This window comes from Cheilinus undulatus, linkage group 3 (genome assembly GCF_018320785.1).
Source record: "Cheilinus undulatus linkage group 3, ASM1832078v1, whole genome shotgun sequence".
Taxonomy (NCBI): domain Eukaryota; kingdom Metazoa; phylum Chordata; class Actinopteri; order Labriformes; family Labridae; genus Cheilinus; species Cheilinus undulatus.
The window spans coordinates 559,733-576,325 of record NC_054867.1 but is presented as its reverse complement, the minus strand read 5'-3'; the positions used below and the strand labels follow the sequence as shown (position 1 = coordinate 576,325).

At 45.0% G+C, this 16,593-nt stretch overlaps 1 protein-coding gene across 1 annotated transcript in view; it reads right to left on the bottom strand.

The window, feature by feature from the left end:
- LOC121506705 (RNA-binding protein 39-like) overlaps window positions 1-16,593 on the bottom strand; it is a 35,378-nt gene that overhangs the window by 11,161 nt on the left and 7,624 nt on the right. The window contains exons 3-9 of the mRNA XM_041782557.1: window positions 15,102-15,151; window positions 9,553-9,729; window positions 9,399-9,452; window positions 9,213-9,330; window positions 8,713-8,865; window positions 8,460-8,597; window positions 1,077-1,142 (exon numbers count right to left, since the gene is read on the bottom strand). Coding sequence (XP_041638491.1) covers window positions 1,077-1,142; window positions 8,460-8,597; window positions 8,713-8,865; window positions 9,213-9,330; window positions 9,399-9,452; window positions 9,553-9,729; window positions 15,102-15,151 — 756 coding nt within the window. The remainder of the gene's footprint in view (window positions 1-1,076; window positions 1,143-8,459; window positions 8,598-8,712; window positions 8,866-9,212; window positions 9,331-9,398; window positions 9,453-9,552; window positions 9,730-15,101; window positions 15,152-16,593) is intronic.

Genomic DNA, 16,593 nt, shown 5'->3' with positions numbered 1-16,593 from the left:
CTGTAGTGTTTGTTGTTTTTGTGATAAACCCCTCATAACTGATCAGTGTTCACGCAGCGCCCAGCGTTCACCTGCATGCACGTTCACGTGAGTCTAACCTGTCCGTTAAAACAAGAGGAGAGAGGAGGAGGAGCGGGCGAGCCTGGGTGACAGAGAGAGGAGCTGATAGACTGATAGGTAGCTTAAACCTGTGGCTCTTCTCTGCATTCCCTCAGTAATCCACAAGAAATTAAACTAAAATGCAGCCAGCCTACCTTTGAATGTCTGAAAATCTCCATCAGCTGCTCAGACTGCTCATATTAGGTGCTGTTTCTGCTGTACAGTAATCCTCCTCAGTCTGGGACAGAGTGGTAAAAAGTCTTAAACCTTGTAGTCAGTCCTGTTAGTTAGAAATATCAATCTAATGTTGAAATGTGTGTTAACAACGGCGAGATAACGCTGATTAGTGAGCCAAACTAGGTAAAATTATGATATGTCTAATGACAACTCAGACTTTAGAGTATCGAAGGTGGGATGAAGTTAAGAGCTTTTAATGATGTGTTCAAATGTCACATGGAGAAAATTGGAATTTTAGTTTATAGTGAGAAATCTGAATAAATCCAGTCATTTTAAAGGAGGAATATTGAGTATAAGATAGATGTAAAGAGTTCCGTTAAAAACATGTTGTCTCATTTTTCCACCCTGAATACTCAAATAATCCTGTAAATATAACTAATACTATTGATGAAGACTGTAACTGCTCCTCTAGTCCTTTAGAATAAACAGTTGAAGAAATTCATACATTAATGAAACATCAGTGTAGCTCACCTGGAAATCTGGAATGGCTTAAAAATAATTGATCATTTAATTTAATTTGGCTGTAGGTTTTAGGTACTGGGGATTCGTCTAGGACTCGAACACAGGCAATGGGGACTTGACTCAGACTCGGGTAAAGAGGACTCGAATCGAATTTTTCTTTGGTGATTCAAGACTTGACTAGGACTCGAGGTTTGGTGACTCGACGACAACACCGTATGGAAGAAGATAATAAATGTTAGAATGGCACACAAGGACAGAGGTGAGGATGAAGAACTCACTGTGATGAAGCCGTAGCCTTTGGAGCGTGCGGTCTCACTGTCCATCATCAGCTGGATGTTCTCAATCTGTGAGACGACACAACACAACCTTTATCTTTCTGAGGGTTCATCAACATCAGAAATGTACTGCTCAAAAAATAAAGGAACTCTTAAATAACTCCTCCCAGATCTGGATGAATGAAATATTCCAGGTGAAAATCTTTATCCATTACAGAGTGGAATGTGTTGAGACCAAAATAACAGAGTAAGGATCAATGGAAACCAGAATCATTAACCCATGGAGGGCTGGATTCAGAATCAAAGCGGTAAAATCAGACCACAGGCTGATCCAACTTCAGTGAAATTCCTCCAGACCGCTCAGAATGAAGCTCAGTAGAGTGTTTGACCTCCTCGCGCCTGTCTGCACTCCCTACAACGCCTGGGCATGCTCCTGATGAGACCACAGAGGGTCTCCTGAGGGATCTTCTCCCAGACCTGGATCAGGGCATCAGTCAGCTCCTGGACAGTCTGTGGTGCAGCATGTGGTCTGACCATGGGTCTGAGGACCTCATCAGTACCTAATGACAGTCAGGGTACCTCTGGCTAGCACATGAAGGTCTGTGCAGTCCTCCAAGGATATGCCTCCCCAGACCTTCACTGATCCACAGCGGTCATGCTGGAGGATGTTGCAGGCAGCAGAGCGTCCTCCGCGGCGTCTCCAGACTCTCTCACGTCTGTCACATGTGCTCAGAGTGAACCTGCTCTCATCTGTGAGGAGCACAGGGCGCCAGTGGAGAATCTGACGGTTCTGGTGTTCTCTGGTCAATGCCAGTCAGGCTGCACGGTGCTGGGCTGTGAGACCAGACCCCACATGTGGACGTCAGGTCCTCATCCCACCCTCATGGAGTCTGGTTCTGACAGTCTGAGCAGAAACATAGGGTGCGTTCGAAAGTCCAGAAAATTACCTCCTAAGTCCTTTCCTATTCACTTTTCCTTAACCCCGAAGAAAAACGTCACAGGGTCAAGGAAAGGTGGGAGTTAGAGGATAGGAAAGGAGGGAGTTAGAGGATAGGAAAGGAGGGAGTAAGAGGATAGGAAAGGAGGGAGTTAGAGGATAGGAAAGGAGGGAGTTAGAGGATAGGAAAGGTGGGAGTTAGAGGATAGGAAAGGAGGGAGTTAGAGGATAGGAAAGGAGGGAGTTAGAGGATAGGAAAGGAGGATAGGAAAGGAGGGAGTTAGAGGATAGGAAAGGAGGATAGGAAAGGAGGGAGTTAGAGGATAGGAAAGGAGGATAGGAAAGGAGGGAGTTAGAGGATAGGAAAGGAGGATAGGAAAGGAGGGAGTTAGAGGATAGGAAAAGAGGATAGGAAAGGAGGGAGTTAGAGCATAGGAAAGGAGGGAGTTAGAGCATAGGAAAGGAGAACTGTGGTGATTAAGGAATCTGACTGCTCTTTCCCTAGGCGGATGTTACGGACGTGACGTGTGTTTTTTGTGTAAAAACTACAACTTAACGTTGATGGACTACAAAACTGGCATCCACCGCTCAGTGCGTTCTCTGTGTTGTTATGTGCTGGGAATGAAAGGCTGAAACGTCAGAGATATGAGCTCATTAAGATTTTTATATCCTAAAGTCTCTTCAGGAAGAGGAACTGTGGCTGTGAACGTCCAGAACAGCAGAAACTTTTCTCTTCATCTGAACTTTCTGCTAAGTCACTACGACTGCATGAATAATGTTCAAGTCCTTTTATTTCACAATGAATGGTTTTGCTTTATTCCCTACCTATCCATGTGTTTCTTTAATTCTCTCGTCTCTGTTAATGTTGTTAGTCTACTCTGGTTCTGTTTGTGAAAAGCTCTATAAACCGCGTCTTCCCTGCGTAATTATGATGATATAGGCTAATATAAAGCAACATGCCGAATTCATCGCTTTTATTGGTTGTGATTAGCAAACGTTTATCACATTTACTTTAATATTTCAAAATAGCAAAACAAATAGTTTAAAATCCTGACTGATCGCTTTACTGTTTGAATAAAATGGAAATGAGAAGAAGTGAAATGGTGATCATGAGTTGAATGATAAAGTTTTCATGTCTGTAATATTCCTCTGTTCATCCCTACTGCCTTCTGTTTATCACATGGATTATAGGTTTGACTGAATTCTACGGTTTAAATCGGGGCTAGTAAAGTTACAGTCAAGTTATTCACCTGTTCTGATGAGCGGTCAACAGCTGCGTCACTTTAAATGCAGTTTACGCAAAGCATTGTGGGTCGTCTTTTCATCTCTCCTTTGGTAAAGGATGCTCCAGTGTTTCCTAGGCTGAAGGAGACAATAAAGGAAACAATGAAGCTCCTTTCCTTTTCAGTTGGAGAATTTGAACGGCCTTTATCATGGCCGACACTAAAATGCTTCCGGGTCGTTTCACTGTTAGGAACCTTCCTAAGCAAAATGGACTTTTCGAACGCACCCATGAACAGTAGTGGTCTGCTGGAGGTCATTTTTAGGGCTCTGGCAGTGCTCCTCCTCCGTCACAGAGGAGCAGATAGAGGTCCTGCTTCAATCCTCCAGAGAGGATGAGGAGAGGTAGACGGTCTGCAGCCTCCACCTGCAGAACCATTCCTTTATAGGGATGTCTTGCTGATTGGCTCTCCACTCCACCTGTTGTCTGTGCCATTTAAACACCAGCAGGTGAGACTGATTCACCAGCGGTGCTGCTTCCTACCTGGACAGGTGGATATCCTGGAGCTGTGACTGACTCTGACTTACACTGTGATGATTCTGTGTTCCAGGGGTGAAAGTTAGATCATAGTTTGAGGTGTTGTGACACGGCGCCTTCTTTACTTAGGCTACCAGAAAAGTTCTCTTCATAAGGGTTGATCTGATTCTGATACCAGTCTCAGAAATAGGGCTGACAGCTTCCATTCGACTGGTCGAGTGTTTGGTCGAAAAGCTTTTGTCTGACCAAGATCACCCTGGTCAGCAAGTAGGAATAACTGAAGTTCCTCATCTTAATTTTCCAACAAATACAAGCAATAAGTTATTCTACATAATAACTAACATAATATTAGATCAAACTAGGGCTAAACTATACTGAAAATATCTTATTGTGATGATTTTGACTCGTATTGCAAAGTCAGTATGAATTGTTGTATTGAAGGGAAAGATGATTTTTATGTCATTCTCATATTTAATAAGAAAAACTTTCAAAAATTAAGAAAGTAGGATTTTTTGTGAATTAAAACAATGTCACTTGAATGAATCATCACATGTAATGCACAACATCTCTGCTGCAAAAATAAGTTTTAAACAAGTGACACACATTTCAGGTTAAAGAAAAATTTCCCCTTCTGTGATGTGATAATTGCAGCAGGACATATTGTGATTTAATCTAATTTTGCTCGTCTGCACAGTCAGTCCAGAAAGTTCACACCGGTATCAGACCAGTACTCGGTATCAGAATCGTATCAGGAAGGAAAAAATGGTAACATCCCTACTCTCAGTTGCATTGGTACTTGAGGTAAACTTGACACAGTGGAAGAGGAGAAACCTGCACACAAACTCAACTGGGCTGAAAAGCCCAGAGGCAGTCTACAGGCCAAGATGAATGAAAAAACAGTCTTTGTCTAAGACACTTCTGGGGCTTTGACTTTTGGCCAAACCAAGCAATGCAAACCAGGCAAAGCCCAAATGACTACTTCACACTAAATCAAGCAACCCCACCTGGCTATGTGTATATCCAAAAACCTGGCACCACTGGTCGCCGTGGGGGGCTGGCTGTGATATATAGAGAAGATTTCCAGGTTAAGGAGCTACCAGCACCCAGCACCTCAGCTCTTGAGTGTCTAATCATCTCTCTCACTGGATCAGCTCCGCTTCAGATCGTCCTCATCTACCGGCCTCCCAAAGCAACTACCACCTTCCTGTCTGACCTGTCTGAGCTCCCCACCTCTGTCTGCTCCAGGTCTTCTTCCATACTTCTCCTTGGAGACTTCAATATCCACGTTGACTCCACCAGCTGCACACTCACCTCCAAATTTCTATCACTACTGGACTGCTTCAACATCACACAGCATGTCCAAGGACCCACCCACTCCAAAGGTCACACACTGGATCTTGTGTGCTCCACTGGTCTCACCCCATTCATTCCACAATGCCTGGACCTAGCCATCTCAGATCACCATGCTGTTTTCTTCTCTATCCCCACCCCCCTCCCCAGACAGCTTACAAAACACAACATCACTTTCCGTAATCTCAAGTCAATAAGCATCCCAGCCCTCAAGAACATGTTAGCTACCAACCTGACCACTACACACCCTATAACCACAGTTGATGCCCTGGCCAATCACTACAATACAGCACTATCCCTCAGCCTGGATTCTCTCGCCCCTCTGAAGACTCGCTCAGTCTCCTTTACCCACCCAGCCCTCTGGTACACTGCTGAACTCCGCTCCATGAAGGCTTCTGGCCGACAGCTGGAGAGACTTTCTAAAAAATCTGGCCTCACCGTCCATCTGGAGGCCTATAAAGAGCATGTGCGCTCCTACAAAGAAGCTCTCTCCAGAGCAAAGTCCAGCTACTACTCATCCCTCATCAGTGACCAGCAAAACCATCCCCGGATGCTCTTCTCCACAATAAATCGCCTTCTCCGCCCCATTGACAACCTTCATCCCCCAGCCAACTTCGACCGCTGCACTAGGCACCTGCAGTTTTTCCAGGATAAAGTTGCCTCCATCCAGCAGCAACTTTCATCTGGACCTCCACCTCAGGATTTCACTTCACATCAGGACACCGCTCCTCCGTCTCACTGCCGTCTTTCCTGCTTCACACCCGTGGACACTCTCCAAGTGGCTGAATGGGTCAAGAAGGCCAAGGCATCCACCTGCTCCCTGGACCCCATGCCCACACCACTGGTGAAAGCATCTCTGTCTGTTCTGTGCCCCATCATGGTAGACATCATCAACACCTCATTATCATCTGGACTTGTCCCCTCATCCTTCAAAACTGCCTCAGTAACCCCCATCATCAAGAAGCCCGAGTCAGACCCGGAGAACCTCTCCAACTATCGACCGATCTCCAACCTTCCCTTCATCAGCAAAATTCTCGAAAAAGCAGTCGCTGTCCAACTCCAGCAACACATGTCCAACCATGAGCTCCATGAACCTCTTCAATCAGGATTTCACACTCACCACAGCACTGAGACCGCCCTTATCAAAATAACCAATGACCTCCTCACAGCTGCAGATTCTGGACACATCAGCCTCCTCATCCTCCTTGACCTAACCGCTGCCTTCGACACAATATCCCACACCGTCCTCTTTGACCGCCTGTCTCACCATCTTGGCATCACTGATACAGCTCTCTCCTGGTTTCACTCATATCTCTCACAAAGAAAACAGTTTGTTACCATCGGCACCTCTCACTCATCCCCCGCCCCAGTTAACCAGGGCGTGCCTCAAGGCTCTGTTCTTGGACCTCTCCTTTTCACCATCTACATGCTTCCCCTTGGACAGATTATTCACAAACACGGTCTCAGCTTTCACTCTTATGCAGATGACACCCAACTCTATCTCAGCACCAAACCATCCACTCAGCTCCCTCCCCACTCCCTGGTAAACTGCCTCCACGACATCAAAGCCTGGATGACCTCTAACCAACTCAAACTCAACAGCAATAAAACAGAGCTCATGGTGGTGGCCCCCAAAGCGCTGCTGCAGAAGGTTGGTGATCTCATGCTCCATGTGGACGGGACCTCCATCTGTCCATCCTCCGAGGTCCGAAACCTGGGCGTCATCCTGGACTCCACCCTCTCCTTCCAGTCCCACATAAAGTCTGTCACCAAATCTGCCTTCTATCATCTCAAGAACATCTCCAGACTCCGACCATCACTCCCTGATTCTGTGGCTGAAACACTCATTCATGCTTTCATAACCTCCCGCCTGGACTACTGTAATGGAGTCCTGTCTGGAGTTCCCAGCAAAACCCTGGACAGGCTTCAGTACGTCCAAAACTCTGCAGCTAGAGTTCTCACCCGCACTAGACCCTGGCAACACATCACTCCGACCCTAATCCACCTCAACTGGCTCCCTATCAAGTCCCGTATCAACTACAAAGTCCTCCTCCTCACATACAAATCTCTCCATGCTCTGGCTCCCCAGTACCTTTCTGATCTCCTCCATCCATACACACCATCCCGCAACCTTCCATCTTCAGATACCGGCCTACTTTCCATGCCCAAAACCAAACTCCGAACCTATGGAGACAGAGCCTTCAGTGCTGCAGCCCCCACCCTCTGGAACACTCTTCCTGCAGACATTCGTAGCGCTCCATCTCTGGACATTTTCAAAAAACGTCTCAAGCACCACCTGTTCACCACAGCCTACAGTCTTCACTAAACCAGCCCTACCTCATCCTACCCCTCACATAGTTTGTCCATGTCTATGTGTTCCTGTAAAGCGTCCTTGGGTTTCTTGAAAGGCGCTATATAAATTCAAGATATTATTATTATTATTATTATAATGCTGATTTACTGTCCATCACCAGTTTTGGCCATGCTGGTCTACGCCGTGCCCAGAACGGTCCTGGTCTGGAGGCAGGGCCAAACGTGCTTGTCTCACCTCCAAGCGCACCATGGTGACGTGACAAAGGTTTGCCATCATTCAGGGATGCCTTGTTTGCCATGCCATGTTTAAATACTGCTACAGCGGTCTGTGAAATACCTGGGAACATCAGCATGGATGAGTGGACAGCTAAACCAGACTGTGCTTCTTCTTTTTCCTCTGGAAGAACGAAGCAATGCTACCTAAAGCACAGCTATCTAAAACCACACTTCATCAGCTTTATGCTGCGTACCTCACCTCAGAAGTCAGACATCCAAGCTGAGGATGCTGTCACACCTGAGTTTATGTGTTTCATTTGCTTCAACTTTCCGAGTTTTTGATGAAAAATACTCTGAATTTCCGAGTTCCGAGATTAAATGGAATGCACCTTCAAACAGGTAGCTCGATCGTGGTTGAAAAGCAAATCCCTGCCACGCTGGGCAGCAGCAAAGTCAAACCAAGTAGAACCAGGCTGCTCAAATGTAATGGACAAGCCCCACAAGAGACCAGACAATGGATGCTCACAGGCTCTGAAGAACAACATCTAACAGGTCAGAGGACGACTATCATCAGGGCTGAAGGTATTCAGAACTCAAGGGGCAGTAACATACATGCACATTAAAACATGATATCAGTTCTTACAAAATTAAACTCATCAATGCAGCAATAGCTTGATGAATTTGAAAGACACAAGCGTTACTTTAATGCTGCCTTTTATATGACCCTTTATCTAAGATGTATCTTAAAACCTGATGTATGATGTCCCCAGCCCTAGCACGTCTGCTTTTATAGTTGTGTTTTGTGTCTGACCCGTCCAAACGGCTCGAAGATCCCTCTCAGCATCTCCTCGGTGATGTTAAAGTGCAGCGAGCCCACATAGAGCCTCATGGGTCCTGATGATCCTTTCTGCAGGTTGTTGGCTGCGGCTGCTGCTCGGTTCTTCTCTGCCTGCACACAAACAGGGTCAAGAGTCTGCAGAAGGTCTGACGTGATCAGAGCTGGCTGTTCTGATGAGTTTAAGATCTTTTACATTAATTATTCTGATCAGTCGATCAGTGTGTACCTGTGAGGCCTGTACGATGATGGGAACTCCCAGCAGCCTTTGCCCCGTCAGCCCGATGGCCAGAGGGACTGAGTTAGCCTCCACAAACTCGATGTAGGCGATGCCCTTTGACCTACGAGAGTTTCTGTCGGAGATCATCCTCACATCTCGAACCTGTGGAGAACGCAGCAGCTGTGAGCCCGACTAACTCTGGTGCCTCAGGAGTTCACGGAGAGTCCCACCACTGCCACAAACTGGTGAAACATTTCTTTATCAGACTGGTTACACAGAAGGGCTGGGTGGAGTTTCATTGTCCATAGTTTTAGAATTGTTTTAGACTTTCACTAATTAACACATCCGCTCATCCTGACTTCATACAGGAACTTTATAAAGAGGAAAGCAGAAAAATCCTGAATAAAGATGGGTGAAAAATTCAACAGCTGTCATAACTCAGCCCGAAAAGACCTGGAGATATTCAGGAATCTGATGCACGTATAGAAAGTGAAATAGTCAGAGATTACCTTCCCCACAGCAGAGAAGAAGTCCTCCAGATCTCGGGGTCGTATCCTGGCGGCCAGCTGCATACAGAAAACGGTCCGAGCATCACGCTCCTCTGGTGTCAGGTTGTCGATGGGCATCCTGAACACCAGACAGAAACAATCAGTGTCAGAAAAATGAGGAACATCATGTTTTATTGACAAACTCACCTGATGGGACTCTTCTCCTTCTTAAAGGGACTCTTACTCTTTGATCTCCGACGGCTGAAAAACACAAACAGAACATAAACAGAGCCAGCTGGAGCCTTTAAACTCAGCCTCAGGGTCAGAGAGAACCAGGTCTTCATGAAGATCCCAGACTCACTGTTTGTGGTGGTCTCTGTAGCGCCCGCCCCTCTCTCTGCTTCGACTTCTTCGTTTCTCTCTGCTCCGACTTCTTCGCTTCTCTCTGCTGCGGCTGCGTCTATGTTCTCGACTCCGGCTCCTCTTCCTGTCTCGACTCTTGCTGCATTTTCTGTCACGACTGCGGCTACGCTTCTTCCTGTCGGACACACAGCAGCATATGAAAGCCCTGCCTGACGCCAACGCCTGCCCTCGCGCCAACTTTGGAGCCACATTTTCAGCCAAAGCTATGCTGAATCTCAAGAACATTATAGCCGTGTTTCCATCAGGGGGTCCGGTTTGATTCAGTTCGGTTTGGTATGGTTTGGTTTTTGGTATGCTTTATTTCAGCTGAAAGTGCTTTTTAAAAAAAAACTACATCTTAATGATGTTAACCGCTGTCAGTACAGATCCTCAGCTGATGGAATTCGTGTACAGAGACAGTTTGAGTAGTAATGCTACGCTAATATGTGGATATATCTAGTCTAGAACAGTTTATACAACAAATTCTGAAAGTTTAGAGCTGTACTGTGAGAAATCACCGCATTAAAAAATAAAGTAAAAGTTCAGCTGGTGTTAAAATCAAGCTAGATTAAGTCAGAAATCCGGGGTGCACTGATCTCATTTTAAAATAGTCTGCAGCCTAAAGTTTTACAAATACGTTCAACAACCACAGAGCGATGTTTTCACAGTTTATCTAACGTAAGAATTAGATTAATAACTAGTTACAGATGAGAATGAACTGTTCTAAGGCTTCGTATTCACAAAACTTAAGCATTACATCCACATCCATCACGGATGGATCAGGCTGATGTGAGCCTTTGGGCTCTGCCTTGTGTTCTTAAAATCATCCAGATAAACGTCAGGAAACTGGATTTGTGGTCAGATACCAACATCCATAGACTAGGAAACAGTTTGGATCTCCGTTGAGTCCAAATATTTCCCATTTAGGCAGATATTAGTCAATTTTTCTCCCATTTTCGCCCGCTTCTCACAGCGCAGACTTTCGTGTTTGAAGCCCGGAGGCGAACAGCTGAGTGGCGCGCTGACATGACGTAAGTGCAGCCCCTATTGTTGTGTGTAGCTCCACCTTTTTGGTACGGGTAGGTAAGACTGGCACCCCTACAGAAGGGTGCCGAAAAGTGGGACGGTATGGGTCGGTTTTTTGGGACCCTTTCCAACTTTTGTTCTATGGAAACACAACAAAATGCGTGCGGTACCGCACCGAACTGAGCCAGACCACTTGGTGGAAACGACCTATAAATGAACGACAAACAGAACCTTCAGACAACAGATGACGCGCTCATCAATGATCAAAAACATAAAACTACAAATGTTTAAAGGCAAGAAGACATACACATGACCATCAGGTTAACAGAGCTGTGTCCGTCTCTGTTTTACATTTGTTCTCAAGAAGCAGCAGCAGCAGAGCAATGTCCGCAGCATTTTTAAAACAGAAATATCTCCTAAACATCTTCACACTAGACTCTTCTTTAGCCTGTCTACCTTTTATTCACTCGGCTGAACAAAGGGCGAGAAAATAACAGTCATTGATAACTTTCCTTGTTGTCCCTGTGGTACGCTGGTTGTTCATGTCTTTTACCAGACAAGAGTCCCATTTTTACTAATGTGCAGACTAGGGCTGTGAATCAGAGTTGGCAGAATGCTTTCATACAGCCCCAGCCCTATTCTCTCCTCTCTACTTATAAAACAAAAAGGAGAAAATCATGAGCACTTATGTGCTTGGAAGAGGATGTCTCAGGTTAACCTGACGGTTTCACTGATGTGTTCACATCCATCTCGGCCTCTCTCCATGGAAAGAACAAATTAACAAACCCAGAGGGTAAAAGGACAAATGTTCTATCTGTCACATACCTTGTGGGCCAATCAGAGCAGGAAAACACAGTAGAAAGCAGACGTGCTGCTGAGGAGTACAACGTTAGCTCGACAGAATCGTTCTCCATCAGTGGAGCCAGTTGGTAAACTCTTGAAGCCAGTCAGGAGAAGAGCAAACATCTTTTCCACCAGAAAAGCTTTCCGTGTGGTTCTTCTGCTGCATGCTAGCCTCTTCACTGACCACCATTGTTTGAAACTAAACTGCACCTGCAGCTACCATCTCTTCCCCCTGAAATGACCCTGAATGGTCCACTCTGACCACAAACGAGCAGATCAGCTTGAAACTCTTCAAGATGGATCTGCCTGATCACAGATAGAGGGTGCCACCTGTATGTCACTTGATGCGTCTCTCACTTGGGTGTTTTCTAACCAGAGACACATGGGGAGACAAAACAGAGGAGGGAAGACCAGGGACAATATCTGACATGAGACATCCTCTCCTTTGCAGCGTCAGCTAATCGACAATTAGCCATCAGGCAGCTTTAACGCTACTACCGCCGAGACGGCCTCACAGACTGACTGGGATTTAATGATGCAGATCTGTTGGAATCAAAACTACAAGCTTGTTATTCCATGAGTTTGCTAAATGTTTTCTGATGCTTATAAGCGCATCAGATAAAAAGACTTCTGAGTATTTATACATCCACCCACCGCTGCAGAAATTGTACCCATAATGATACACTCATGAGTCTGTGGTGTAACATAATCGACGACACCTCCAGGACATCCCAGGACCATGGTTCAACAAGACCAGAATACCAGATTTTCCTGCACTGTCGTCTAGTTTTACACCCTAACCTGACGAGGTAAATCCTGACTAGGGCTGGGCAATTAATCGCAAATTAGATTAGATCACAATATGGCCTGCAGCAACTTTCAATTGCAGAAGGTACTATATTTCTTTAACCTGAAATTTGAGTCAGAATACCAGTTTAAGACTTTTCTTTGCAGCAGAGACATTATGCATTGTATATCATGCAATCATTCTAGCGGCATATTTACAGAATACTGCACCAAAAAAATCCTGTTTTCTTCGTTTTTGTACGTTTTTCTTGTTAATATGAGAATTATCTAAAAATGATTATTTCCTTAAAACAACAGCTCATATCCAATTTGCTAAATGAGTTGAAATCATCACTATTAGATATTTTTTCAAAAGTGTCCAGCCCTAGTTTAATCTAATACTGTGTCGGTTATAGTACAGAATGAATTATTGCTTGTTTTTGTTGGAAAATACATGACATGAGGAACGTAACAATTAGTGGTATATAAAATTGCAATATTGGGTAAAAAAAATTGCAATTAGATTATTTCCCCCGTTCAGCCCCGTTTTCGTTCAGCCCTAATCCTGACGTCTAACAACAGCAGAGCATTTGCTGTTGTCTTTGTGTCTTCATTTACCAGAATGACATTAAACAAGCCATACTTCATCTAAAGGACATCCGGTCTGTATTGTTCTCCTCTTACTTCATGGAGAGGAGTCTATAATTGTTTCTTGTTTGGTTATTTTCTTCTTGTCAGATTCTCTCTCGTCGACCTCCCCCAGACTACCTGTTAACTTACACGCAGTGGCGAGGAAGTGGTGATGTCAGCAGACAGTGAGGGGTCAACACCACACCCGTAGCATGCCCAGGCTGTCGGCTGAGACGGGGCAAGAGTCTGACTTGGTGCTGGAGCAAAAGACCAAAACAATCATGTAGTCTGAGCCAGCCCTGAAATGGTCAATCTGGGGGCGGAGGTGGCCGAGTGGTTTTTGGCGCACCCCATGTACATGGACGGCCCGCGTTCGAATCTGGCCTGAGGCCCTTTACCGCATGTCTCTCCCCAGCTCTCGTCCCTGTTTCCAACTCTATCCACAACCTCCTCTATCAGTAAAGGCACAAAAATGCCCAAAATAAACCTTTAAAAAAAAAGCCAAGTTTTATTTTGGAGTGAGAGGAGATTAAAACTATTTCCTGTTTGTCGTTTTATTGTTTAGTAAAGAAGAGATTAAATCCATTTCCTATTGGCCTATTAGCTATCATTCAACAACAATCTTTTATAATGACGGCTAGTGATGCACGATAACTATTTTTTTTAACTGATACCGATAACTGATAATTTCCTACTCCTGATGGCTGATAACCGATAATAACTGAAATTTTTTTTTCAATTGTTGATTTAACAAAATAAGACATTGATGTTTTTATGCACATCTGGGGGTAACAAAGAACTATTCTGACTTTATAACTGTTATTGTAGTTCACTTTTCTTAGTTAAACATTTGTGTACCAAGTGCAGCAGACACAAACAACTGACAGACGGTTTTCCCCCATAAAACCAAATGCTAACAGGCTGTTATGTTTAACAAATGGAGATATTTGGGGGTCTGTTTTTTTTTTTTTTTTTTTTTTTGGTTAAGCCAGAATTAAAGCAAGCTGATGTTTTACATAAAGATTAAAATCATGCACTGACATAAGTCATATCAGAGATAGGTAAAGAATGTGAAGTCCACCGTGGTCTAACTGAATGAAACCACGTCAAACAGAGCAGGCAGGTCTACGTCTATGAAAGCAGTGATGGATCAGGAGCCTGTCAGACTGATTTTGTTATTATAGCGTTGGGCCTTTTGGCTCTGGCAAACTTTCTGCAGTTTTCAATGCCTGCTAATGCCCGCAGCTGAGGCTAGTGGCTGCTGCCGCTTCGTTTTACCGTTGTTAGGATGATGACTACAAGTGACTTATAAGATCTGTCGAGGACTTCTTTCTACTCTTTACGACCTACACACACGGTCATGTTATCCTCCCCGTAAATACTGTATAACGCCACCGTGTTGTTAGCATTTTAGCACAGGGGTTGCTGCTTCCTCTAATTCGCTGGTGCTGTAACAGCGGGTCGTGTACTGCGGCGCCACCTGCTGTTTCTGAATGTGTAGTCTCCAGAAAAAGAAAACAAACGCCAGCACTGCCGTGCTGACAAAAATATATAGTTATCGGGACTCGTCGTCATGTTATCGGACAGATAAGTATGACGTAATAATTTCCTGTTATCGGGCCGATAGTTATCGGGCACCAACTTGGCTGGGCATCGATGACTTTCAGGCGAGATTTCCTGTTCAACGTGCTGCATTGTTCCAGTCCAGTTAACAACAGAAGGTGAAACTGTGCTCAAGTCAAAGGTCAGGCTACAACGTCCCCTCTGGATGGACACAGACACACACACACAGACAGACACACACACACACACACACACACAGACACACCCCGACACCCAGACAGACACACACACACACCCCGACACACACACACACACACACAGACAGACACAGACACCCAGACAGACACACACACACAGACACCCAGACAGACACACCCCGACACACACACACAGACACATACACACAGACAGACACACACACACACAGACACATACACACAGACAGACAGACACACACACAGACAGACACACACACACACAGAGACACACAGACAGACGGACACACAGACACACACACAGACGGACACACAGACACGCACACAGACGGACACACACACAGACGGACACACAGACACGCACACACACAGACAAACAGATGGACACACAGACACACACACAGACAGACACACACACACACAGACAGACACACAGACACGTTACCTCTTGCTGCGGTCATCCTGTCCATTGGGACTCTGGCTCTTGGTGTCCTCCTAAGGTCGACAGAGAACAGCATGAGGAGGCAGACGCAACATTCAGGTGTCAAGGAGGGGGGCAGAGGAGAGGAGGGTAGGGGTAAAAGAGAATATAGACACAATTTAATGAGTCATACTGATACACATGGCTGTGTGGGGGTGGGAGGGTCAGTGTGGGGCAGTCAGTCTGTCTCAGGCTGCAGTCCGGCTGTTTGTGGGGGGAGGGGTCAGTGAGGATGGAGCTCCAGCAGCAGACAGACACTCCACAGTCCAGCTCTTCCTCAGCCGGGTGGATGCTGTACTGGTTTTGGGTGCTGGGACTCTTCTGAAGGGCCCTGAAGCAGACAGGAGTCTTAGTCACTCAACTCAGCCCAGAACCAGAATCAAGGCCCCCCCCCCCAACCAAAGCTCCCATCCTGCTCAGGGTTCTGTTCTTAGTGTCCTGTCTTGACTAGGTCCATGTTTACACAACAACAATTTCAGTCACCAGTAGTGACCTGTTTTAGCTGTTAGTTTACACCACAACAACAGTTTAAATGTGACATTTGGAAAACGTCACTGTTTCTGTCATATAGTCGGGTCATACACAGGTCCTATTGAAAACAGACTTATATGATACAGGACACTGGACAGTGATAAATAAACCTGGTTGTTGCCTAAAACATCAGTCCTTCAAACACATTTAAGTTTAGTACAATTGTAGATGTTTAAAAGGTGAAATATGACTGACCTTTAGGTCAAAGAACCACTGTCTTAACTGTAAAACTGTTTTTTTGGATTTTCATTTCTGTCACCAATGTCAGAAATAACCTAGTGCAGACAAAGACATATTTACGTGACTTTACTCTGATACATTTTCAGCTCTGAAAGAAGAGCTTATTTAAATTAGTTTCATTAAACAACACACCACTGGCATACTCCAGTGCTGCTGCTGCTGATAGCTGTTGTGGTCAAATAGTCACCTGAACCCAACACTGTTCTGAAAACAAAAATGAAAAGTGGACAGTTGTCATGTAAACATGGCCAACTTGTTCTAACACTGATAAACTTAACCACAGACTGAAAGCCTTTCTCTGAGAGAACGTAGGTGAATAAGCCCTCCCACCCAGGAAGTGACCTCAAGAGGACTGTCATTATCAGAATTTTAAACTTTGACATTAAACCCAGTAAAAATCAAACGCCAAGCCCAGTTCAGACCAAAGATTCAGGATGAGACGACGTCACTGTTGACATTTGCAGCTGTTTGAACTCCAATCAGACTTCTGATGAACGGTCTTCTTCAGTTTGTCAACTTTCAAACCACTGCTTTAGGTTGCTGCATGCAGATAAATGAGAAAGGGAAATGCAAGTCCTGTTTTGAAAGGCTATAAATGTCAATAAATATTTGTTCAAAGTCAAAATTTTGAAGATAAAATCATGCTGTGCAGTGGTGTTGCTCTTGTTGACAGGTTTGTTGCTCA